Below are 26,753 nucleotides of genomic sequence, written 5' to 3' on the forward strand. Positions count from 1 at the left end.
GGTTTGGTTGTATGGAATATGGCTGTACAAGCATCATGGGCCCCTTATCGGATTGTGTTTGTCAAAGCACTTGTGACAAAAACTCCCTACCACATCCCCATGTCTGCATCGTTGGATATGCTTTTAAGAACTTAATTTAGAGGCTGAGTATTTCACTTAAGGTGAAGGGCACTTGTATTGCTCTTTACATAGGAAAAGTAATGAGCACAAAGAAAACTTCCCCTTCTCTGTGCATCAACATCCTCATCACTTTGTAGATCATCGTGCTTTAAATGCCTTTAAAACTTATTTCTGTTAAAGTTTGTGCATTCCCCTTCACCCATGTTGGCTCTCCAACTTGTCTTTCCATAATGTGGAGATCAGATATAATTTGATGGGAACTAGTCCATGCAAATACGGCACTAAAGGAAAAGTATTTTTTTTTTAAAAAGGCTGGAACATACTCAACACTTGCTCTCTTCAGTTCCTCCTTACCTGCCACAGAATTGGGCCGAGGCATTACTAACGAGCCAGAGCTTTGAGTATAAGTAACAGGGCCATCTCCAGAAGATGCTTCCACTTTGGGCAAACTTTCTGAAGACCCAACAATCTCCTCTTCTGCAACTGGTGAGCAATTATCTGCCCTTCGCTCATGAATGATTCCTTGGTGTGAACCAGTTCTGATGCTCCCATCTTTACTCCACTCCAAACTGGACCCACTTCGGTCATCGTTTTCAGATGAACTTGTTACTGTGGCTAAAAAAAGAGGAAAACAGTCAATTCTAAGTGGAAGAATGCTGATATGTGTAAGGTCTGCAGAGGTCCTAGACCAACTATGTGATCAATTCAGCAAGGTGACAAGTTCTTTTAAGACACACTAAATCAGCATTTCATGGGCTAGTTTCAGTGGGAAGACAAAACATTCATTGCACACCCTAAGACAGCCACTGTTCATGTTCTTAGCTGCTACTATGTATGCCTCTCAGGATTTATGGATATATGCATGGAATGCATGACCTCCTATTTTAAGAATACCAACAACTTAAATAATACAAAATGTTGCAAGGATTTGATGAAAGCTCTCATCCTTTGCCTTTCAGTGTGCTTCTGTATGACCGAAAGATTATCATTGTTGATTAAAGGAGAAATTGGCCTTTTGATTCGTTATGAACTAAGAGTCCCTCCTGATTTACTAATTGGGTTGTGTGGGAGGGTCAGGAAAGATTTCTACTCAAGTTTCTAATACTGAAAAGGCAGCATATCGCCAGTGCCCCCCCCCAATCCTTCTTCTTTTTGGCCCCTAGCCCAGACTTCTTTCTCACTAAGCTCACTGCAAATGATGAAAATCTGCCCTCACCTCCATTATGTCAGTGGAGGCAGAGACAATTTCAACTAATGCAATAAGACATTTAAAAGAAAAAGAAAAAGAAGCCTGAGCCAGCAGAAAGTGTGGGAGAGGGAAGGGAAAGGCCGCTCTCTACTCAAAGGGCCTACTGGCCCAGAATAACGTAACAGGAATGGAAACACAATGGAAGCCTACTTAAGTAATATGGAAGAAAAAGATATTTTCATGGTTCAGCAAAGTCTGCCAAAAAACATTACAAAAGATATACTTGCTAAACTCTGTACTGAATGAGCATCTAATATTGTTAATAAATTTGCATGTACAATTATACACATGGTGTTCACAAAAAAATGAAAGGGATGCTTTGGAAAATGGTGCGTCACCCCCTCCCTAATGAACGCAGAATGATTAGATCTATAAGGAACTTGTGGGACTAAGGATACTTAGCAGTGTACAAATTCATTTTAATTTCCATTCCATTTTCTCTCTTTACACGTTTGCAATGCATGTGTGCAGGCTAGCTTTTAAATTCATTACTGTTTTTCAGGATTTGCAGGGAAATGTGTGGTAGAGAGTGTTTTATTTTAAGATGTCCATGTTGCACAACAGAACATTCTATACATTTTCACACCAGCCCTGAGTACAGGAGATGCAGGAGTAGTTTAAACACACACACACCACTATACATGTATGAAAATATGCCGCTTCCCTTATAACAGAGTCAGATGATTAGTCTATCGAGTTCAGTATTGTCTGCACAAACCTTCTCCAACCCAGTGCCCTCCAGATGTTGCTGAACAACCATCAGCGCAAACCAGCATGGCCAATGTTCAGGAATGATGGGAGTTTTAGTGTCCAAAACATCAAGATGGAACCGGCTGGAAGTAAGCTGATCTACACTGACTGACAGCAGCTCTCTAGGGTTTCTGGCAGGGTCTTGCTAAGCCCTACCTGGAGATGCCAGAGAACATAGGCCTTTCTACATGCAAAGCAAGTGTTCTGCTAGAGCTATGTCCCATCTCTCACATATCAAGTTTGCCCTCTTTCTCCATTTCATGAGTCTGATTGCAGCGATAAAAAATAGAATTTTTTCCAAGCAGGGATCTTTCCAGTTTTTCTTACAAGAGGAAAAAAAACACCAGAAATTGCAGCATAACAAAAACATCTCCTAGTCCTTAACTATGCTTCACATACATTATTTCAATACGCTTTAGAACCACCCTGTATGATTGATCAGTATTGTTCTTATATTCAAGGTGGGATTAAGGTTGGGAGACAATGCTCTGCCTAAAGCTACCCAAGAAATCCATGGCTATTCTGAAATGTGGACTGCAGGCTTTGAGATTCATTGTCCGTGCTCCTAGCCACTGTATTACGTTAGAGCTGTTACTCTCTTCTGCAGCAAAACTTCCATCGCCAATACACTGGGTTGGAACATCACAGTACAGTGAAGAAACTCAGGGTTCAGCTCCTCTTCCCACAGCCCAACATGGGCTACTGTTAAAAGAAAATGTAGGCATGACTAAATGCCTACAAGAAACACATAAAAGAAGTACTGAGAATGACATAATTATTTCAAGTGAAAGGGCACTTTAGAAATTTTTGGAGCATGGAGATTTTGGAACTGGAGCCAAGCACTAACAGGAATCAACACAAGAGAACTTTAGCTCTAACTCTGTATAACCTTGCAGTCTCATACTAGCTGTATCTGCTGATTCAGAAAAGCAAGATGCAAAAGAGATAGCTGTAAGCACGACATTACTAGGAATGAAACTGCTTACCTATAATCCCACTGTCCTTGCTTTCCAATGTGGAGCTTGGGCTGCTAATGGTCCCACAGGGACTACTTTTGTTGGCTGCTGTTTTGCCAGCACAGCTATTCAGAGTTGAGCAGGGACTATCGGTGCTAGGCGACGTTGTGCTGCTTGTTAGTGTAGAACAAGGACTGACTCCTTGGCTAGCTACTGTGCACTACAAAATGAAGGAAACGAAGAATTAATACACAGAGCACAGCATATCTGTCCGTGATGAAGGCCATTAATACTGAGGAGAAATCCAAATAAATCTAAAGTTAAAAGCACACACAGCTTTCCAATCACATGTCTTAAAAAGATGTTTTGAGTCCCTTTCACGAGAGTCATGACAGCAATGACTAGCAACAAGACTATTCCAGATAATGGACCCCTAGTACTGTAACTTGTATCTGTAAAATTTCACTCTCTGAACAGTGTCTGAAACACTGTTCAATGAACAAACTAATCAGCTAAAATCATGGTGAGAGACAGCAACACACAACCCAGGACTTATTCAGGATGATGGTCAAATGGAGACTATGATTCCTTGGTGATTCAAAAAGGAAAGGTCTGGACAAAATTTAGTTTTTTTAAAAAAAATTGTCACAAATTATTAGAATTCTTCTAGAATAAGGGAGAGTGGTAGTTCATCTAGTTCCTCCTGCAGTACAGTAGCGTGCACTGTCTTGTAGCATTCTTTGAGTTAGACAGACTTCCCACATTCTAAAACCTCATAAGCCAAGCAGTAAGGAAACTGCAAGCCAGAAGTGCCTATGGGACAAAAGTTAAAAATACATATGGGCAAAAAGAGATGGTACAAGCAAGTAAGCCATGCCTGTTGCATTATTCAAAAGAAAGAAACAAAAAGAAGTCTGCATCAGACCTCAAATCTGATTCCCAAACGCAAATATAAGAAATTATCTGCTGTGAACTTCCATAAAAAGTTTTTCAGCTGTTTGCCACACATCCATCAAGCCAGATACCACATCCTTAGTTTATTGTGGTGATCTGTTTTGCCTTAGGAGGACAGAAATATCCTTTTTTAAAAGATGTTTTTTTAAATCCTTCCTGGTCACAGTTGCTTGAAGCAGTAGGATAAAAATAATTATTCAATGGTTTTCTCACAGTTCCATCCTACCTCAAGAATTTCCTTGTAGAGAAAAGAACACTGAAGATAAAAGTCATGGCTCTATTTCTTTATGTTTCTATAAATGTGCAATGTCTATGCATTTCTGTAAGTTCTACAGTATAAAAGTATGTTTGCTATTAAATACTTTGAAAGCATCATATTTGTTGCCATTTTAGATTATGCCAGATTGCTATTTATAACTTATTTTCACTATCATACCATAGCTTCATTCTTTTCTTCTACAGAGATATGGGCAGAGGTTGGAATCCCTTCTCCCAGTAAAAATCCCAGTCTTGTCATCAGTTCCTGAGCTGCTGGTGAACAGCTTGATTCTTTGTCTGATTTTGTTTCTATGCAAAAATGAAAAGATAAGACAGAGGAGGATGACAGTGATATATTTTGCAAGAATAATAATGAAAACAAGCTTCATTCAACTTTTAATCCCCTCTTGGACTAAAAAGAACAGATTTCAACAGTGAGGCAAATAATGAAAAATATATCAATGGGTACAATACTCAAGTTTAAAACCTATGACACAATCCTGCCAAAGTGGAGCTCCTTTAGGTCCTATTGGTTACAAGGAGACATTTCAGCACATATTTAACTTTCTCACTGAAATCAAAGGGTCAAATGAGATGTAGGATATGAGATCTGTTATCTGGTTTCTCCAGCTATTGTCTTTCATTAAAAATTAGCAGTCCCACACAGCTGCTTTGAAGATAGGGGAAATAGCCCTTGGAAGGACATGTTCAATTGGAGATCCTGTTCTAAAGCACACCCGTGTACATGCATGTACACTACTTGAAGGGGGGGGATATAACAAGTTCCCAAACGTTTGCTGTTCCCCACCCTCCTCTGGAGCAAATAGCAGGGTGATTTAGATTGAAGAAATGGTGTGGGGTTGATATACATATATATAGAGAGAAAGAGAGAGACAGACAGACAGAAAGAAATTGAGATCCAACCACAAATCTCCCATATTGCATCTCAAAATGGCTCTCTGGATGATTTATGCCCCAGATATTTTCAGAAAGTCATGAAATAGCAGAATCTCAGGGAAATGCCAGGCCGGATTCTGTGAAATATATGTCAGTATACAAATGAGGTATTAATTTTACTCATGCCCACCTGTGCAACCACCCCGAATACCTTCAAGCTTTTCCTGGTTTAATGTTACGTCATATGCTGTTACTCTTATTCTTATCCTCGTTTAATTTTAAATTTATTTTATATTGTAAGCTACCTTGAGAACTTTTTTATTACAGGGCAGCCCATTAAATTAAATAAAAATAAAATATTGTTCTTTCAGTAGTGCTTTTACTCCTGGGGTGGGGGCTCAAGTAGAATTCAGAGATAAAAAGTAGCAGCATCAGTTTAAGAACCTGTAGCACAGAGCAGAGATGCCCTTTAATAAGACAAGTTGAACTGTAAATGCATTTCAACAACTGTCTCAGAAGGAATTACTGAAACGCAATTCCACTGGCCTGTAGCGGATAAGACATCTGCTTAGTCTTGAGATGAACAAACAGCCAGGGTCCTCAACAGAAAAGGTTTAAGAGTGTTTCCAGTATCGTTCAAATGATGAAACCAACTCTGTATTACTCTTCCAATGATGTCTTCCATTTAGAGCTTCATTTTCGCAGCATCTAATTACTGCAGAAAGTAATCTGCCATTCCTTAATGCCATAGAGGATAGAGGGTATTTGCAAGGGAACCACCATTCAAGTATCATTTCTCTATTAAACAATTTATTTCTTTGATACAAATAGCAGTACTTGGCACTACATTACTCTTCAGGAACTCTTATGCACTTTTCTCCAACCATATCTGTAGGATATATATATATTTCACTCATAATACTTGCAATTTAATTTCCATATGTACTTCAAATAAGAGCTCTGCTATCTTCATAGACTTATAGCTGCTAGATAGTCTGCTGTAATGACATTTCCAACAAGAAAAAATTAAGTTCACTTAAAAAGGTGACTATGAATTATTACCCATTATTCATTAAACAAGTAGGAACTGGTGGATCATTTTTACACTTCTTGGTTCATTTGCAAATAAAAACCCAAGGACTGGGGCATTTTACTTCAACTTGAGTAACCAAAGACACAACAGGAAAGCTTTGTCAGAATTTACATATCCAATCTCTTTGTATTCTCTTACCCCAGTTAAATGTGTGTGTGACAATGTGTGTGCTCCTGAGCCCCACTCTACAACACCACAAAGCAGGGTGTTTAGCATTGTTGCATCCATTCTGTGAATACCCTGTCAGCTGGGATAAGACATGCATCATCATGTGGAAGACTTTTATTTTCTCAAGCATTCCTGATTAGTGTCAGGGCTGGCACCAGAGGGCAGCCAGGTTGGGCCCTGGCTGAGGGCCCCTGAAGTGTCCCTCTTTAGGGTGGGTGGGGAGCACTCCCTTCCATGATCCATGGCAGCATTGACTCCTGACCCTGCCGCAGATCTCAGAGAGGGAGCTCTGAGGCACCCCTCCTACTACCGTGCAGGCCCGCAACACCCACCTGCACACCTTACCTACCTTTCCCTTTAAGTAAATGCTGGCTGCACTGCGGGCACATGCCTGCCATCAACCAAGATGGTGGCCGAGGGGGCCTGTATGCACATAGCACACATGTGTGCCATCACCCAAGATGATGGCAGAGGCATCAGCCCCTTAGAGAAGCCTCGGAAGCCATCTTGGTTGATGGCAGGCATGTGTGCATAATGCAGCCAGCATTCATTTCAAAGGAAAGGTAGGTGGGGTATGCAGGCACTAGGGCAGGTTGGTGCCCAAGGGCTCCAGCATACCTGGTGCCAGCTCTGATTAGTGTTGTAGCCACATTTTACTGTTAGTCACACTGTTGTTTCTAGCCATTTTAAATTATATTGACAGTATCTTATTGTTTACATTTTTGTTTATTGTATTTGTTTTACACCACTTTGATTTTTTTATGATTGAGCAGTCTATTAGTACTGAAAGTAAATAAAATAACATTTTGTCTATACACACACAGAGAGAACTGGCATCCTTGTTTTGGGAAAATTAATCACTGTGCTTATATGAAGCTACCAGCCATAAACTGAACAAACAGGCACTTTCCCCCTTCTGTGTGATGTTAAAGATGCTAGTAAAAAGGGAGGGTGCTGTCCACAGTCTTATCATTAACAGCAGCTGTCAAATCATTCACAGAAGTTCATTCTATAACCAAGATCCTTTGAGTAAAAAGTCTCTCACTCAAAACTGGGCACTTCCCAACTCTGAGAAGATGGGTTTCAGTTTCCACTATAGATAAAACAGTTCATTGGGCTGTCCCAGAGTCTATTGCTGGAAACTGCAGCAGGAGAGAGTGCTCAGGTCCTGCTTGTTGGCTTCCCATAGGCATCTGATTGACTGGACACTGTGAGACCAGGATTGTTGGACTAGGTGGGTCACTGGCCTGATCCAGCAGGCTCTTCTTCTGTTCTTACTGGAGTATTCCTATTCTGTTCTTCACACACACACATATATACATACACACATATTGTGGCTATAACCCTATAGACACATCACAGACTCCAAGATGATATAGCCTGTGATTCACAGGAGCCATGAGAGGAAAGTGGAAGCTCACTCATGTTTGTTTGTGGAATTACAACTCTGAGCAATTTCAGAGACCATGACAATGTTTAAATATATGAATCCCTTTCATGTGTTAGAGAAAAACTGCAAAGTTCTGATGTAGATAGGAAGATCCATCTTTGGTACATCCAGTGGTCCTTAATTATGTAATTTATTTAAAATATTTTATATCACCTTTCATTAAAACAAATCACAAGGTAGTTTAATTACAATTAATTAAAATTACTATAAAACAGTACCAATAGGAGCTTTATAAAACCTATCTTAATATTTCTATAAACCTAATCCCAGGGCCACAAACCTATTGGGATGATTGCCAGAAAGATGTGGCTGCAGCAACTTAAGAGTTCCTTGGAAGAAGGCAGGAGGGTGAGCCTTTAGCTCATTTTCTGGCATTTTTCTCATTTCTTATTATAAATACTAAGAAGAGACCACTCACCAGGCTTCAAAATTCACATACAAGACCTAAGCTTCCATTTCAGAATTATCAAGATTGACTGCTGAACAGAAATTAATGTACGTAGGACACTGAAACTAAAATCTTTTCCTTGCTGTGTCACCATAAGGCAGGTGTCTGAAATTTCAGATATTCAAAATATACATACAAGAATCCTTTTTGCCATGCAATAATAAATTCATACTTCCATTAGGATGTGAAAGAACAGAAACTACAGTGCTATTTGTTACTATCCAAGAACACTAACCCTTCGGAAATTCCACCACCAAACTAAGTAGAGGGGGCAAAAAATTGCTTTTAACGCCAAAAGCAGTAAACAACTAAAGAGTACATTTAATAAAAAAAGAGTAAACTTCTTGAGTTTAAAAAATGTTCAATACACACAAGTGATTATGTAAACAACTCAAAACACAAGACAGATGCTGCCACCACATTAAGAGTCAAATTCAACGTTTATACAGGCGATTTCTACATAAACAACTGAAAACAACTGTGATTTAATGCATGAAGTATTAGTTTGTCTTCAGAGACTTTACTGGGGTAGTTGAAGAGTTCACACAATACATCCTTGCTCAAGCAAGCAGCCCCAACGTTCCCCACATACACATATGTAGACAAATGCACTGCATGATCCATGTGGTTACAGCTATGCAGGGATGAGCAAATCTAACAATTTCAGTTTCTCATTTTTCCAATCATAAGTTCAGGTCTCCACATTTCCACATCACTCGGCAATCTTTTAAAAGTATTCATCAGCATTTTAGTGCAAACGTTCTCTAATATACACATTTTGTATGCCATATTGCCTAATATACTTATTTTTGCAAAGCAATTTTCCCTACTATCATGCATTTTGTATGCTATTTTCAACAATATACATATTTGTATGCATGCTCATATTACTTGGCTGGAGAACTGCATTGCAAAATTCTGAGAAGTGAGAATTTCAAAGGATGCCTGTGTTTCAGTTCTCATATTGTTTCAAAAAGTGTGAATTAGGTAGATTCGCCTTCAAATGTAAACTGGCATGACCTCCAGTAGTTTCCATTTTGGCTACCAGGGGGGCAGGGGGAGAGCAGCGAGTCATCAAATCCTCACAGGCTTTCATGACATCTGGCTCTCTCACCATTATCTCCTCCGTACGAAGTCCACAACATGTGAGGTTGCTAACACCCTTAAAAGCCCCATACTCCCCACCCAAGATGTAATTAAAAAGTAATAGTATTAAACAAAATAACAAACCAAGCAATATTAATTTTGTTCTCAGTATGAACATTAAGATTTACCTAACCTGGAAGTTACAAGATCTGTGTTTTTGTAGCAGAAAGCTAAATATAAGTGTGCTGTTCTAGAAAAAAAAATCCCCCACGTTGCTAATAATCAAATTGTGATCACTGCCACTTATTTCTAGTTAAAAGACGTTTTATCTTTTAATGCAGGATTTCCGTTCCAGGCACCTATTTTATTATTAAATACAGATAAAAAGATAAGCAGTTTAAAAGAGAAATCCACCCATTTCACATCTTGTTTCCTAAAAGTAATCATCATATCATATAGCAAAAAAAAAAGGCCAAAGCTGATCCATATTTTAGAATTCATCTCTTTTTAGTTGATGTTTCTGTTCATTCCACCATAACCATGCAGCAACAGCCATTTGAACTCTTCTGAGCTTACGCTCTGATCAGCAACCATGATGCAAGAACAAGCAGCACAGCTAGTGCTGTAAAATACTGTCTGGTAGCCAATGAAGCTACTGAGCCTGCCCATCAGTGGGCAAGCAAGGGAAGACTTTTCTTGACAGAAGGACAAGACAAGACAAGACATCGCCACCCAGGGAAGGAGAGCCTGCTGTTGGAACACCACCTCCACCACCCTTCCCAGTGGGACTGCTGCCTGGCAGACGTGCCTCCTGCAGGACCAGGTCCCAGGTACCCAGCCAGCTGTGACTGATTTCCATCACCTGTCCCTCTTTGGAGGGATACATAAGCCGGCCGGCTGAGGTGGCCTGGGTTTTTGTCTTTTGTTTTGTTTTGTTTTGCTGCTTTTTTTTTTCTTTTTTCTTTTGGGTGCCATTGGTTTTAGCTATGGGTGGGTTCGGTTTCATTTTATATTGTAGTTCTTGGGTTTTTATGTAGTTTGTATGTTGTATTTTACTTTATCTTGTACGCCGCCTAGAGTGGCCGCTTGTGCGGCCAGATAGGCGGCCTAGAAATAAAATTTATTATTATTATTATTATTATTATTATTATTATTATTACTACAAAGCTGTTGTTGTCTTTTCGCCTGTATTTGCCTCTGGAGCAAGAGAAAAGAAAATGCGGGCTTGTGTTGCAGAGAGCGAGGGTTTGAGTATGTACTCTACCTCATCAAGAGAGTACTGTAGCCTCTTTCAGGAACACCCTATACACAATTTTAATTGTGTGCCTATTTGTTCTGCCCCTGCCAGACAGGGCCAGCCCTACCATAAGGCAGAATGAGGCAGCTGCTTTAGGCAATAAGTACCGAGGAACAAGGAGTGGACAGAGCTGTCTATGCCTCCTAACTTGCCCCCTTGTGCCCTCAGGTACAGTGGGGGGTGCTGTCTCATTGCCAGTATCAAGGTAAGATTCTACTGCCAGCCTGGTTGACTTTTGTACATGGAATGGGAATGGGGGGACATTTTGCCTCAGGCAGAAAAATGTCTTGGACCAGTCTTCTGCTCTCCATCCACAGAGGGTGGGGAATATCTATAAAGGGCAGCCTGGCAAATGCATACGGCCATGATAGGGAGAACGTGTGTGGATACAGCAGGGTTCCCTTTTATTGAAGTCCCCTCTCCCAATGCATGGACAGCAAGGGATACAACCTGTGAAAGGAAAGCCTAGAAAGACCTTGTGGAGACCTGTCCTTACATCACATTTGAAATGTGGTATATGCCATGATGTAGCAAGCTGTGATCTTATTGCTTGTCCAAGACATGTCATAGCATTCATACAAACAGTTGCCTTCATGCCAAAAATAACAGCGATCCATTTGTTATCTCATCTGTTTGCTTGAACCCACCCATTAAGGACCTCCCTCAAAAATTGGAATTAGTGTATCACTTTCCAGCTGATAATGCTGATTACTACAGTTTTGTAGCCAAAGGAGGACAACTGCCACACACTCCATACCTGGAGCTGCTATTTCTTTTATGATGTCTTGTGAGAGGGCATCTCTATAATACTTTTATATAAATACTATATAAATACTTTTATAAAATATATTTTTAAATCACTGCTGGTAAGTCTCCTTTAGTCAGGAACAGCTTAAACATTAAACAGTCTGTTTCTTTGCCATCTCTGATTCTGTTGTTTTAATCATTACAACTGTATAGTATGTGCAGGCTAATGGCAAAATGGCAGTGGAATTTGCTGCCATATGGAAGTGAGAGGATGACGACTTAACCATTCAAATAGTTATCAGTTCCTCGGGATTTATTACCTCTCTGGCTCAGAAAACCTAGATGAAGGGAGAGCCAGTAATCAGTGGGTCATGAGAAGTAATAGAAGTATAAAACTCCTTACACAGTTATTAACTACAACTCTCCCTTTGCAAAAAGTGGGCCTCCCTTTGGAAACAACAACAGTGAATTAATAATATTTTACTATCAATCCATCACGGCCAATGCATGCATGATTTACCAAAATAACTGAGTGAAAATAAGATGCTGGAAAAAAACCCTCAAGATAACATGTGATTTCAGCTTGAAACCAAACAGAGATGGAACATACTTGAAACAATTGTTTTGGACTTTGATAGCCCGGAAAATTAAATTTTAGAATGGGGGGGGAGGGAGATGAAACTGTATATAGGCACAAAATTTAAGTTATAGAACTTATACTGATATGAATGTAGGAGAAGTAGGACCATACTTCTGTGTATAACCAAACCAAGATACACACAAAAATGGTGCCAGGGAAGAGTTTTCATAGAAACTGTCTACACCTCTGTAGGAAGAGATTTTGAGAACTCAAGTCTTAAACTCAAAGCACAAGAAAAGCAAGGGAACATCCAATTTAGCTTGATGTTATAGGTTGTTCCTATTGGTGTCAATTAGGCTGTAAATCTAAAATATCACAGGGAATATGAAATCCTCATTATTATACAAATACTTACAGAACATCTTGATTGTTATTTTGCCCTGACATTCACTGAAATTGCATTTTGTTATGTTGTAGTCAAATTTAATGAACTAGGAACTTTTCAAGAATACCAATTAACTCCAGGGTCGGGCTGCTACCAGCTTTGCCAACACAATCTATTGTTATTACTGTCTGATTTAGCAACATTTTTACTGCAGTGGCAAGCCACATCACTTTAGCATGGCATAAGTAGAACACACTCAGCTAAAAAACTGAAAGCAAGTTCAAAAACTAAATTCAAACAGACCTCTCACATTAAAAGTGACCTACAACTCTCACACTTAATTTTGCTTGAAGATTGTGAACACATTATTCCAGGATTTAGACTGCTAGACACAGCACGTAATAATCTATCACAAGATCTGCAAAACCATTCTGCACAAAGAGCCCAATTCTTACTGTTTTTATAGCAATTTCCCTTTCAATTCAAGATCTAGTCTTTAAGTTACAATGAAAGCACTCCAAGCACACATGCTTATGCTCACCATTCTGGCTGGGATCTGTCGGCTCCAACACTTTCCTCATTGGTACGGCAACTGCATCTCCTGGTATCCGGGGACTTTCGACATACTTGGGCTTCCTGATGGGACCTGAAATGGGAAGACATTTCAAACTTGTCTAATATTTTTCTAGATGAAACACAAATTTAAGAATACACACAGAGGACCATAACAACTCTAAAAGAAGGCGCGTGATGCAGGCAGAAACAGTACAAACTACACATGCTGTAATAAAAGGACAGTGAACTCTCGTACTTCCACTGTCGCTGTCTGTTGTCAGGGGGGGAAAGCACCAACAGCAAGCTTTAGGCAGGCTCACTTTTTGGAATGTAAACTCTGCTGTGGAACAAAAGCAGTTTCCTTGCTGCGATGGTCTTGAATCAGCCTCCAGCATATGTAAAGAGGGTGAGTATGACATGGTCAAAACTCATACACAGCTCTGCAGTTGGCCTCTCTAGGCAGAGCCTGTTTTCTGCTTCGATTTGAAGATAACCCTGTTTACTAGTACCATCTCTGAAGATGGGAAGCAAGGATTACAAAGCAGACAGCTTGCAACATTAACACTCTAAATACTCCAGTCCAGCAGCTTTATATTACTGAGTACAGTATTTTTACCCGGGTGAATGACGCACAATGTTGATTCTAAGATTGCGGGGGAGGAGAGGAAGAAAAAGGAGAAATATCTGTTTGGCAACTAGCTCTCAATATTTTCATTAAAAAAAAAAAGAGGCAAAGAGCCAGCAATTTTGCTTATAGCTAAATTAAATATACTGTGTATTTTATGAGCACATCTTTCACTTTTGAGGTTGGAATTCATCAAACGTAAGAAAATGAATTTAGTACTTTCATTTTACTATTTAAATTATTGATAGTAGTGTACTTTACTGAATGCAACAATTGCAGGAAACATTAAATGCACAACATAATTTCTAGTTGCTATAAGTGGCACCACAATGGGAACAATGCTGCCATCTAAAGGATGTTTAAAGAAAGGCTCCAAATAGAGAAGAAATCACTTCAAGTAAGCCAAAAGGCCTATCTTATGATCTTGTTCTGCTGTGGTGACATCAGGGCTAATACTGGTGTTAATGTGTCACAATTCAATTCAGTCCCAGTAGCAAAGACGACAATGAAACAATACATTTAGAAGTAAGATCCAAAGCACCACTGCTCCCCACAACATCCCTGACATCTCTACTACTACCCACCAATGATGACATTTCACACTGAAAACACCCCTATGGTACCCATGTTTAAGAAGACAACAAACAACAAAAGCAACCAACTGGGATGCCCCCCTCACAAATGTAATATCCTCCAAACATGGTCCCAATAATTGGCCACAGCATCTTCCACAGCACAGTTGCTAGGAGGCTCAGTGGGTTTTAATTTGGTAGGGTTTAAATTTGTATACTTGTTTTTAATGTTTTTAATTGTTGTAAACCGCCCAGAAAGCTTCGGCTATGAGGCGGTATATACATGCAATAAATAAATAAATAAACAGATAGACAGATAAAGTTATACAGCACACACACACATTTGTATTTGTGTATGTGTGATAAATTCCGCAATGAAGAATGACAAGAAAGTCAAGGAAGCAGAGCTAGCACAAAATATGCTACCCGTCACAAGATGGCAACATCTCCCCATTCCTAATTGGGATTGGCAATTGCATCTGGACTTCCATTGCAGCTGAGCTGCAGGCTAGCCTAGCAGCTGCAGAATAAGCCATGTAGCACCTATAGAAGGCGATAGCTGGAGGGCTTATGAGGAATAGTTATGGGGCTGCCGTTGCAGACTCCCACATTTGTTGCCCATATAAGTCATCTCACTTTGCGTAATGGTAGAGCCAGCCCTGCAAGAAAAGATGCACGCACCAACACTACACCCAAATGCACTGGTAGTACAGTAAAAAAGGCCAAAGCAATGGAGAACAGGTTTGTGCATCACCCTTGAGATGAAACATCAGAGTCCTCCTCCTGCCAGCCCTCCCCCCTGACTTGGGTCACAACACCTTGGAGAGCAGTGCTTGGCTACATGGGTTCTTTACTATGGGGTTCCACAGGGGTCGGTGCTGTCCCAAAGGTTGTTTAACATCTACATGAAACTGCTGAGTAGTATCATACAGTGTTTTGGAGTGCTTCGTCATCAGTATGACAATGAAACGGATTATCTTGACCCATTTCAGTCTGGTTCCAGGCCCGGTTACGGGACAGAGACAGCTTTGGTCGCCTTGGTGGATGACCTACGCAGAGAACTGGACAGGGGGAGTGTGTCCCTGTTGGTTCTACTGGACCTCTCAGCAGCTTTTGATACCATCGACCATGGTATCCTTCTGGGCCGCCTTGCCGGAATGGGACTTGGGGGCACTGTGTTGAGGTGGCTCAGCTCCTTCCTGGAGGGACGAACCCAGAAGGTGGTGCTGGGGGACTCCTGTTCGACTCCTTGGTCGTTGACATATGGGGTCCCTCAGGGTTCAGTTTTGTCCCCCATGTTATTTAACATCTACATGAAACCGCTGGGTGAGGTTGTCTGGGGATTTGGGGTTTGGTGTCATCAGTATGCAGATGACACCCAACTCTATTTTTCCTTTCCACCTAAAGCCAAGGAAGCTGTCCTGGTCCTGAACCGGTGCCTGGCATCAGTGATGGACTGGATGACGGCGAACAAATTGAAATTAAATCCAGCCAAGACAGAGGTGCTCCTGGTTAGTCGAAAGGCAAATCAGGGAATAGGGATTCAGCCTGTGCTGGATGGGGTTACACTCCCCCTGAAGACACAGGTTCGCAGTTTGGGTGTGCTCCTGGACTCAGCTTTGAACTTGGAGGCCCAGGTCTCTGCAGTGGCCAGGAGTGCTTTTGCCCAGCTAAGACTGGTGCGCCAGCTGCACCCGTTCCTGGAGATGCCTGATTTGACTACAGTGATGCATGCCTTAGTTACATCCCGTTTAGATTACTGTAACGCGCTCTACGTGGGGCTGCCTTTGAAGACTGTTCGGAAACTTAAACTGGTACAAAGAGCTGCAGCCAGAGTGCTAACTGGGGCTGGTTACAGGGACCATACAACCCCCTTGTTACAACAGCTCCACTGGCTGCCAGTTTGTTTCCGGTCACAATTCAAAGTGCTGGTTTTGACCTATAAAGCTCTATACGCCTAGGTCCAGGCTATTTGTCAGACCGTATCTCCCCATATGAGCCTGCCCGGGTGTTGAGATCCTCAGGAGAGGCCCTTCTCTCAGTCCCAACACCTTCACAAGCGTGACTGGTGGGGATGCGAGATAGGGCCTTCTCGGCGGCTGCCCCCAGGTTCTGGAACTCTCTTCCTAGGGAAGCACAAATGGCCCCTTCCTTGCTATCCTTCCATCAGCAGGCAAAGACTTTTTTATTCCAACAGGCTTTTGGACTAGAAGATGTTTAAGATAGGGCCTCATAAGGTCTGTTGTATTGTTCTATGGTCCTATTCTTAAAGTTTTAAATTGTCTTAGTATTTTAAGTGTATGTTTTATGTTTTTAATGTTATGAATAGTTTAATTCTATTTTAATTGTATATTTTTGTATGTTTTTTACCTATGTGTAGTTTTTATTTGTAAGCCGCCCTGAGTTCCAGTTTTGGAAAAAGGTTGGGGTAAAAATATAGATAAGATAGATAGATAGATAAGACAGACAGACAGACAGACAGACAGACAGACAGACAGACAGACAGACAGACAGACAGACAGACAGACAGACAGACAGACAGACAGACAGACAGACAGACAGACAGACAGACAGACAGACAGCTCTATTTCTCCTTTTCATCTTCTGCTGGTGGGGCAGTGGATGCACTGAATCAGTGCTTGGTTGTGATAATGGCCTGGATAAGGGCCAAGAAACTGAAGCCAAATCCAGACAAGACTGAGATGCTGTTGGTGGGTGGTCCCTCTGATCAGTTGAGTGGTGTGCTGCCTACTCTAGATGGGGTCATGCTCCCTCTGAAGCAGGTTCGTAGTTCGGAGGTTCTCCTGGATCCACTGCTGTTGCTTGAGGCACAGATGGCCTCAGTGGCACAGAGTGCTTTCCACCAGCTTAGGCTGGTGGCCCAACTGCGGTCTTATCTGGACAGGGATAACCTGGCTACAGTAACCTATGCTCTGGTAACCCCAAGGCTGAATTATTGCAATGTACTTTACGTGGTACTGCCTTTGAAAATGGTTTGGAAACTTCAATTAGTGCAGAATAGGGCTGCTCAACTGTTGACGGGTTCACAGCAAACAGATCATATAACACCAATTCTGTTCCAGTTACGCAGACTGCCCTTACACTTGAATACCAATGTGAAGTGCTGGTTTTGAACTATAAAGCTATTTACAGTTCAGGACCCCACTATCTTCTGAAACGCCTCACCCAGTATGAATCTACTCAGATCCTCATATCTTCTTCTGAGGCCTTTCTCCAAGTTTCCGCTCTGAGGAAGGCTTAGGGTAGTGACAAGGGAGAGGGCCTTTTCAGTTGTGGTTTCCCATCTGTGGAATGCACTCACCAGTGGGGTCTACCTGGTGCTTTCATTGACATCTTTTCAGCACCTGGTAAGACTTTTTCCAGGCTTTTGATAGACTAAAATGATGTTGTTTGTATTAGTGTGCTGCCAAAGCTATATGTTTTATTATTTTGTTTTATAAGTGTGCTGTGGGTATATGTTTTATTATTTTCCTTTATGATATATTTATTTTGGTTTAACAATGTTGTCACTTGAAGACCCTTGGACAACAAGCGACTAATAAATCTAATGATTATTATTAATAATAACAAATCAACAAAGGAACAAAAATGTTTTGGTCTGGCATCTAAAGGCCATAAGGGATGGGGCAATTCTGATTTCAAAGGCCAGGAGTTATACAGCTTGGACAAGTGAGCAGACAGGATGATGTGGGAGGAGACTCCTTCAGGAAACTTGATGCCAAATTGTTTAGGGTTTAAAAGGTCATACCTAGTACTTGGAACTGAGCTTGAAAATAAACTAGAAATCTATGTAGATAGAACAAGTCACATGCTCCACAAAACAGACTCTGGTATGAGAACTCTCACTGCCAAATTTTGGACTAGCTTATGTTTCCAAACACTTTTCAAATGCAGTACCATGTAAAGTCTGTCACAGTAATCCAGTCCTTGGAGTAAGTCATACTTGATTATAGATAGATGTCTGTTCTCCAGGAATGGCTGCAGCCTGGCATACCAGTCTAAGCCTGGGCAACAGCACTTCTAGCCATAGTTGACATCCGGCCATCCAGAAGCAAAGCTGGATCCAGAAGCATTCTCCAGCTATGGACCCAATTCTGAAGGAGTGAAACCCTGCTCAAAACAGGCTAGATCCTTATCCCAGGATTAGTGGTCCTGCTGACCAGAAGCATGTCAGATTAAGTGTCTGTTAGCTCTTTGAATACCTTTCTGGAATATGAGGAAAAAGAAACAGAAAAGCTGGGGATCAGTGATAACGTTGCACTCCAAATCTTCTGCCAGTTTTTCCCAGCAGTTTCTTTTTGGTGCATGGGACACAAGATGGAACTTTGCAGGCATTATTGAACAGAGCTTATGGCGCCAAGCATTAGACTCCCGTCAACACCTTCTCAAAGATGCTCTGCAGGAAGGATCAGGCCCACTATGAAACAATACCCCTCCCAAGTCCCATTCTGCCCAGAAGGATACCATGGTCACCAGCTTTCCATACTAATAAGTACACCCAAACCCACAAGGACTTTGTCCAGTTCAGACTGTTGCTCATCCACAAGTGAAATTAAGACTGCCACAATGATGCACAGAGGGGAGGGAGAGAGTGTTAGCTCACCCTATCCCCATCGTGCGTAAATGTTGCAAGCTATCTCAACTCAACTGTTCCAGAATTCTGTTAGAAGTACTTAATATTCATGGTTCAGCTCACAAAAAAATACAAACACAAAATATAAAAGACGGGCTGGAATTAGCCAAAGAGGATTTAAAAATTAAATAATCCATAATCCTCCTGTATTCTGACTTCATATTATACTGAACAGTGTGTTCTTACATTTTTGTCTGTGGGTTATTAAACTTTTTTTAAAAAAATGCATGGAGGTTTTATTTAAGCAGTCTTCTCCTGCTAGAACTCAAATGTCATCCCCAAGGTGTAAAATTTGTTGTTGTTGTTGTTATGTACCCTCAAGTCGATTATGACTTATGGCGACCCCATGAATCAGCGACCTCCAGTAGCATCTGTCTTGAGCCACCCTGTTCAGATCTTCTAAGTTCAGGTCTGTGGCTTCCTTTATGGAATCAATTCATCTCTGGTTTGGCCTTCCTCTTTTTCTACTCCCTTCTGTTTTCCCCAGCATTATTGTCTTTTCTAGTGAATCATGTCTTCTCATGATGTGTCCAAAGTATGATAACCTCCAGTTCAGGTTTAATTTGTTCTAACACCCAATCATTGGTCTTTTTCGCAGTCCATGGTAACCGCAAAGCTCTCCTCCAACACCACATTTCAAATGAGTTGATTTTTCCCTTATCCGCTTTTTTCACTGTCCTACTTTCACATCCATACATAGATATCACGAATACCATGGTCCAAATGATCCTGATTTCAGTGTTCAGTGATACATGATTTGCATTTGAGGACATTTTCTAGTTCTCTCATAGCTGCCCTCCCCAGACCTAGCCTTCTTCTGATTTCTTGGCTATTGTCTCCATTTTGGTTAAGGACTGTGCCGAGGTATTGATAATCCTTGACAAGTTCAATGTCCTCATTGTCAACTGTAAAGTTACATATATCTTCTGTTGTCATTACTTTAGTCTTCTTGACATTCGGCTGTAGTCCTGCTTTTGTGCTTTCCTCTTTAACTTTCATCAGCATTAGTTTCAAATCATTACTGGTTTCTGCTAGTAGTATGGTATTGTCTGCATATCTTAAATTATTGGTATTTCTCCATCCAGTTTTGACACCTCCTTCATCTTGGTCCAATCCCACTTTCTATATGATATGTTCTGCATATAGATTAAACAAATAAGGTGATAAAATACACTCCTTTCCGATGGGGAACCAATCGGTTTCTCCATATTCTGTCCTTACAGTAGCTTCTTGTCCAGAGTATAGGTTGCGCATCAGGACAATCAGATGCTGTGGCACCCCCATTTCTTTTAAAACATTCCATAGTTTTTCATGATCTACACAATCAAAGGCTTTGCTATAATCTATAAAGCACAGGGTGATTTTCTTCTGAAAATCCGTGGTCGGTTCCATTATCCAATGTATGTTTGCAATATGATCTCTGGTGCCTCTTCCCTTTCTAAATGCAGCCTGGTTGTCTGCCATTTCTCGCTCCCTATATATTGTAAGAGCCTTTGTTGTAGAATCTTGAGCGTTGCTTTACTTGCATGGGAAATTAAGGCAATTGTTTGATAATTACTGCATTCCCTGAGATCTCTTTTCTTTGCAATTGGGATGTATATTGAACGCTTCCAGTCTGTGGACCATTGTTTAGTTTTCCATATTTCTTGACAAATTTTTGTCAACATTTGGACAGATTCAGTCTCAGTAGCTTGTAGCAACTCAACTGGTATGCCATCTGTTCTTGGTCATTTGTTTCTTCCAAGTATTTTAAGAGCAGCTTTCACCTCACATTCTAAAATTTCTGGTTCTTCATCATATGGTTCCTCCAGAATGAATCTGTCATCCTTGCATTTCTTTTATAGAATTCTTCAGTGTTTTGCTTTAATCTTCCTTTTATTTCATCTCAGTCAGTCAGTGTGTTCCCCTGTTGATTATTCAACATCCCTACTCTTGGTTTAAATTTCCCTTTCCTTTCTCTAATCTTTTGGAATAGGGCTCTTGTTCTATCCTTTTTGCTGTCCTCTTCTATTTCTATACAATAGTTATTGTAATGGTTCTCTCTATTCCTACGTACTAGTCGCTGTATTGTTGCATTTAGGGTTCTAATCATGTTTGTCTCCTTTTGCTGTTGCTTTCCTTCTCTCTTTAACCATTTCAAGAGTTTCTTCAGTCATCCATTGAGGTCTTTCTCTCTTTTTAACTAGAGGTATTTTCTTTTTGAATTCTTTCCTGATAATATCTCTGACTTCGGTCCATAGCTATTCTGGTTCTCTGTCAACTAAGTTCAAAGCCTCAAATTTGCTCCTTATTTGATCTTTATATTATTCTGGGATGTTATTTAAATTGTATCTTGCATTATGATTGCTTTGTTCTTCTGTAGCTTTACTTTGATTTTCAATATTACCAGTTCATGATCTGTAGCGCAGTCTGCTCCTGGTCTTGTTTTCGCAGAAAGTATGGAACTTCTCCGTCTTCTGCTACCAATCATATAGCCAATTTGATTCCTATATTGACCATTTGGTGATGTCCACGTGTACAGTCATCTTTTCGGTTGTTCGAAAAATATGTCTGCAAGAAGCAAATTATCGGCTTCACATAAATCAGTAAGTCTTTCTTCTGCTTCATTTCTATCTCGTAAGCCCCATTTCCCCACAATTCCTAGTTTTTCTTTGTTCCCTAAGTTTGCATTACAGTCCCCCCTGATTATTAGCACATCTTGTTATGGTGTGTGTGATCAATTTCTTCCTGTACTTCTGCGTAAAATCTCTCCAATTCCTATTCTGTGTTTGCCGCTGGAGAGTAGACTTGGATGATGGTTATGTTAATAGGTTTCCTGTTAAATCTCACTGATATAACTTGCTCAGACCTTGCATTGTAGCTCCTAATTGCTTTTGCTACATCACTTCTCACCTGTATGTTTCTGAGCTTGATTCAAGGTGCTGGTTTTAACCTATAAAGCCTTACATGGCTTAGGACCACAATACCTGATGGAACGCCTCTCCCGACATGAACCTACACTACGCTCTCCTGACATGAACCTACACTACGCTCAACATTTAAGGCCCTCCTCCGGGTGCCTACTCTGAGGGAAGCTGGGAGGCTTCTTCCTGTATTTCTGCATAAAATCTCTCAAATTCCTCTTCTTCTGCATTGGCCGTTGGAGCATAGACTCGGATGATAGTTATGTTAATAGGTTTCCCATTTAATCTAATCAATATCACTCGCTCAGACCTTGCGTTGTACCTCCAAATTGCTTTTGCTACATCACTCCTCACTATTAAAGCAACCCCATTTCTTCTTGATTTCTCATTTCCTGCATAAAATATTTTGTAGTTGCCTGATTGAAAATGTCCCATTCTCATCCATTTTAATTCACTCATTCCAAGTATTGTAATGTTGATATGTTCCATTTCTTGCTTGACAATCTCTAACTTTCCCTGGTTCATGCTTCTCACATTCCATGTTCCTATTGTGTGTGTCGTACAACTCCGGACTCTCCTTTTGCATCTGTGCACATCAGCCTCTGGGCTTCCCTTTGGCTTTGACCCAGCTGCATCATTAGTCACAGCGCTACTCTAACTTGTCCTTTGTTCTTTCCCAGTAGCTTGGTGAGTGCTTTCTGACCTGGGGGTCTCATCTTCCAGCACTATCTCGTGTTGCATATTGGATACTCTGTTCGTAGGGTTTTCATGGTAAGAGATATTCAGAGGTGGTTTACCACTGGCTTCCTCCGAGTTTGGATGCATCTTAGTTTGGTGTCTCAGCTTTGACCATTCCACCTTAGGTGCCCCTGCTAGGAGTCTAGCCTCCCGATGGCATTGCTCTCAGTTTAGGTGTAAAATAAATCACCTTTATTATTTGGGTCAGCTTGGCAGCCATTAAAGTTTTATTTAAAAGCCACATCCTTCTCTTCCTTACACAAATACTAACTAACCTAAACATGACAATTAGCCTAAACATGACAATTGTTTATTTTTTCCTTACAAAAAAAGGATCAATTAACTAAAATGGTCATTGCTAGTACCTGTCCGCTTTGATCTATACATTTTTAGCAACTCTATAAAGTAGACAAACTATTAAGCCTTATGCTCTCACATATTACCTCTCAAGATAAAGAGCTCAGATGATGTCAGAATGAGTTTTGCATGGATGTAAAGTTGTTTGTGACTTGTTTATGTTATGCTTCGTGTAACATTCCATGTTATTTGGGGTCTGTTATGTCAGTTGTATTTTATGACAGATGTATGACCGTAGTGACGGGTAGAGGGAGGTGTGTTGATATGAGAGGGACGTGCCAGGTAAGGAGAACGCGGCCCAGACATGTAGTGGCTGCGCCGCATTCTGGTCCTTCTCATACCCGCAGGGTTGTTGGTTGTTCTATCAGCCAACTCTCAGATCTCCAGTTGCTGCTCTTTAATGCCAGATCGGTACATAATAAAACCTCCCTCGTCCATGATTTGATTGTGGACGAGGTGGCCGATCTGGCATGTATAACCGAGACCTGGGTGGGCGAACAGGGAGGAGTTAGTCTCTCCCAGCTCTGCCCACCGGGGTATCTGGTTCAGCATCATGGTAGATCTGAGGGTCGGGGAGGTGGGGTTGCTGTCGTCTATAAGAGTTCCATCTCACTCACCAAGCACCATGTCCATGCAATCACTGGTCTGGAGTGTTTGCACCTTGTGCTGGGCCAGAGGGACAGACTGGGAATCCTTTTGGTGTACCACCCACCTTGCTGCCCAATGGCTTCCCTAACTGAGCTGACGGAAGTGGTCTCGGAGGTACTGTTGAGATCCCCCAGACTATTAGTACTGGGAGATCTCAACATTCATGCTGAGGCTACTTTGTCTGGGGCAGCTCAGGACTTCATGGCCGCCATGACAACCATGGGGCTGTCTCAATATGTTAGTGGCCCAACACATACATCGGGGCATACTCTTGACCTGGTCTTTGCTACTGGACATGGGGATAGTGATCTGGATGTGGGGAGTTTTACATCTCTCCCGTTGTCATGGACAGATCATTGCTTGCTGAAGTTTAGACTTTCAGTAGCCTTTTCCCTCTGCAAGGGTGGGGGACCTATTAAATTGGTCCGCCCCCGGAGACTAATGAATTCTGAAGGTTTTCAAAAGGCTCTGGGGGTTTTTCCGGCTGATAAGACTGGCGCTCCTGTCGAAGCCCTGGCCGATCTGTGGAATACAGAGATGACCCGGGCTGTTGACACGATCGCTCCTGCGCGCCCTCTCCTATGTAGAGCTCATACAGCTCCTTGGTATACTCCGGAGCTGAGAGCGATGAAACAAGACAGGAGGCGGCTTGAGCGGAGATGGAGACGAACTCCCGACGAATGCAATTATGAGCTGGTTCGTGCTTCTACTAAGCTCTATGTAGGAGCGGTGAGGGCGGCAAAAAAACAACATTTCGCCGCCACTATTCAGTCATCTCTCTCACGCCCACGGGAACTTTTTAAAGTGGTTCGTGGCCTACTCCATCCAGGCCTACAAGATACGGCAGATACATCGGTAGCTTGATGTAATAAATTTGCTGAACACTTCCAGCATAAGATCTCATGCATTCGCCGGGACTTAGACTCCTATTTAATAGCAGTTAATCCTACTGAGGTGTCCGGAGCACAGTCTTGTCATGTTTTGTTGGATGAGTTTCAGTTGGTTCAGTTCGAGGACGTGGACAAGGTGCTTGGACAGGTTCGTGTGACCACTTCGGTACTGGATCCTTGCCCCTCTTGGCTAATTAAAACTAGTTGGCTGGGCCAAGGAAGTGATTAATGCCTCTTTATGAGAGGGAGTGGTCCCTGGCTGTCTGAAAGGGGCGGCAGTGAGACCACTCCTGAAAAAACCTTCCTTGGACCCAGAGGATTTCAGCAGCTACAGACCAGTAGCCAATGTTCCGTTCCTGGGCAAGATCCTGGAATGTGTGGTTGCTGACCAGCTCCAGGTGCTATTGGATGAAACCGATTATCTAGATCCATTTCAATCGGGGTTCAGGCCTGGTTTTGGCACTGAGACTGCCTTGGTCGCCCTGTTTGATGACCTATGTCGGGAGAGAGACAGAGGGAGTGTAACTCTGTTGATTCTCCTTGACCTCTCAGCGGCTTTTGATACCATCGACCATGGTATCCTTCTGGAGAGGCTTGCGGAGTTGGGAGTTGGAGGCACTGCTTGGCAGTGGTTCCGCTCCTACTTAGTGGGTCGCCTCCAGAAGATAGTGCTTGGGGAACATTGCTCGACACCGTGGGTTCTCCAATGTGGGGTCCCGCAGGGTTCGGTTCTGTCTCCCATGCTTTTTAACATTTATATGAAGCCACTGGGGGCGGTCATCAGGAGTTTTGGAGTGCGTTGTCATCAGTATGCTGATGACACGCAGCTCTACTTCTCCTTTACATCTTCTTCAGGTGAGGCAGTTGACGTGCTGAACCGTTGCCTGGCTGCGACAATGGACTGGATGAGAACTAACAAACTGAGACTCAATCCTGACAAGACTGAGATGCTGTTGGTGGATGGTTTCTCTGATCGGATGGTGGATATATACCCTGTCCTGGATAGGGTTACACTCCCCCTAAAGGAACAGGTGCGTAGTCTGGGAGTCATCTTAGACTCTTCCCTCACACTTGAGGCTCATGTAGCCTCGGTGGCCCGGAATGCGTTCTACCAACTTCGGTTGGTAGCCCAGCTACGTCCCTATCTGAGTAAGGAGGATCTCACATCAGTGGTACATGCTATGGTAACCTCGCGTCTGGACTACTGCAATGCGCTTTACGTAGGGCTACCCTGGAAGACGATTCGGAAGCTACAGCTAGTGCAAACTGCGGCGGCCAGACTGCTAACAAGAACTAAGCGGTCTGAGCATATAACACCTGTGCTAGCCCATTTGCACTGGCTTCCAATATGCTTCCGGGTCAGATTCAAAGTGTTGGTACTTACCTATAAAGCCTTATACGGCGCGGGACCACGATATCTGTCGGAACGCCTCTCCCGATATGAACCGGCCCGTACACTACGGTCTACTGCGAAGGCCCTCCTCCGGGTTCTGACTCATAGGGAAGCCCGGAGAGTGGTGACAAGATCTAGGGCCTTCTCAGTGGTGGCCCCCGAACTATGGAATGGTGTCCCCGAGGAGGTGCACCTGGCGCCGACACTATCATCCTTTCGGCGCCAGGTTAAAACCTTTCTCTTCTCTGAAGCATTTTAATTCCTGTTAATTCTAAATTATTGTATTTTGATTTTAGACTGTACAGTTTTTTGTACAGTTTTGTATTGTGATATACTGTATTGTGTTATTTTTATTGTATTTTTAATGTTCACAGCCCAGAGAGCTGTTGCTAGTCGGGCGGTATATAAGCTTAATAAAATAAATAAATAAATAAAATAAATATAAACAAACAAACTAATCTCTCCCGACATACTAACTTGTACTGCATGCTATTCCTTTTTTGGATCCAATAAAAATGTAAGCCCCTTTCACACTGCATGTCACCATGGTATGGAAAATCAGGAAAATAGCAGTAACCTCAGGCACATCTCTCTCTCTAGCATTCCATCCTAGTGCACAATCATGGTTTGTGGTGGGGGAAACCACTGAAACCACAGTTTGCTAATTATTACAACCTAAGGCATAGGGGAGAGGAAAGGAAGAAAGGGAAGTATGGAGTGCAATGTTCATTCCCAATTTATGTATTGGGAATATGGTGTCTGGACAGTGTTAAGAGTGTCATACAGGACAAATTACTAGAAATTTGGCATAGCATGGCTCCAATTCTGGCCTGCAAAACTTGTCACTTATACTGTTGAATGCAGGCAAATGGCCAGCCAGTAAACCATGGATTCAACAGACCTTCAGTAAAAAGGGGGGGGGAGGGATCAACTACCTTGCTAAAGTAGAGACATAAGACTTCAAAAAATTTTGCAGCCAA

At 41.8% G+C, this 26,753-nt stretch overlaps 1 protein-coding gene across 5 annotated transcripts in view; it reads right to left on the minus strand.

Moving 5' to 3' along the window:
• TANC1 (tetratricopeptide repeat, ankyrin repeat and coiled-coil containing 1) overlaps positions 1-26,753 on the minus strand; it is a 183,083-nt gene that overhangs the window by 59,533 nt on the left and 96,797 nt on the right. For all 5 annotated transcript variants that reach the window (XM_061608706.1, XM_061608702.1, XM_061608705.1 and 2 more), the window contains 4 exons: positions 12,980-13,084; positions 4,466-4,596; positions 3,106-3,295; positions 475-735 (listed from right to left, as the gene is read on the minus strand). In XM_061608706.1, coding sequence (XP_061464690.1) covers positions 475-735; positions 3,106-3,295; positions 4,466-4,596; positions 12,980-13,084 — 687 coding nt within the window. The remainder of the gene's footprint in view (positions 1-474; positions 736-3,105; positions 3,296-4,465; positions 4,597-12,979; positions 13,085-26,753) is intronic.

The sequence above is a fragment of the Rhineura floridana genome, chromosome 2 (assembly GCF_030035675.1).
Source record: "Rhineura floridana isolate rRhiFlo1 chromosome 2, rRhiFlo1.hap2, whole genome shotgun sequence".
In the NCBI taxonomy this organism is placed as follows: domain Eukaryota; kingdom Metazoa; phylum Chordata; class Lepidosauria; order Squamata; family Rhineuridae; genus Rhineura; species Rhineura floridana.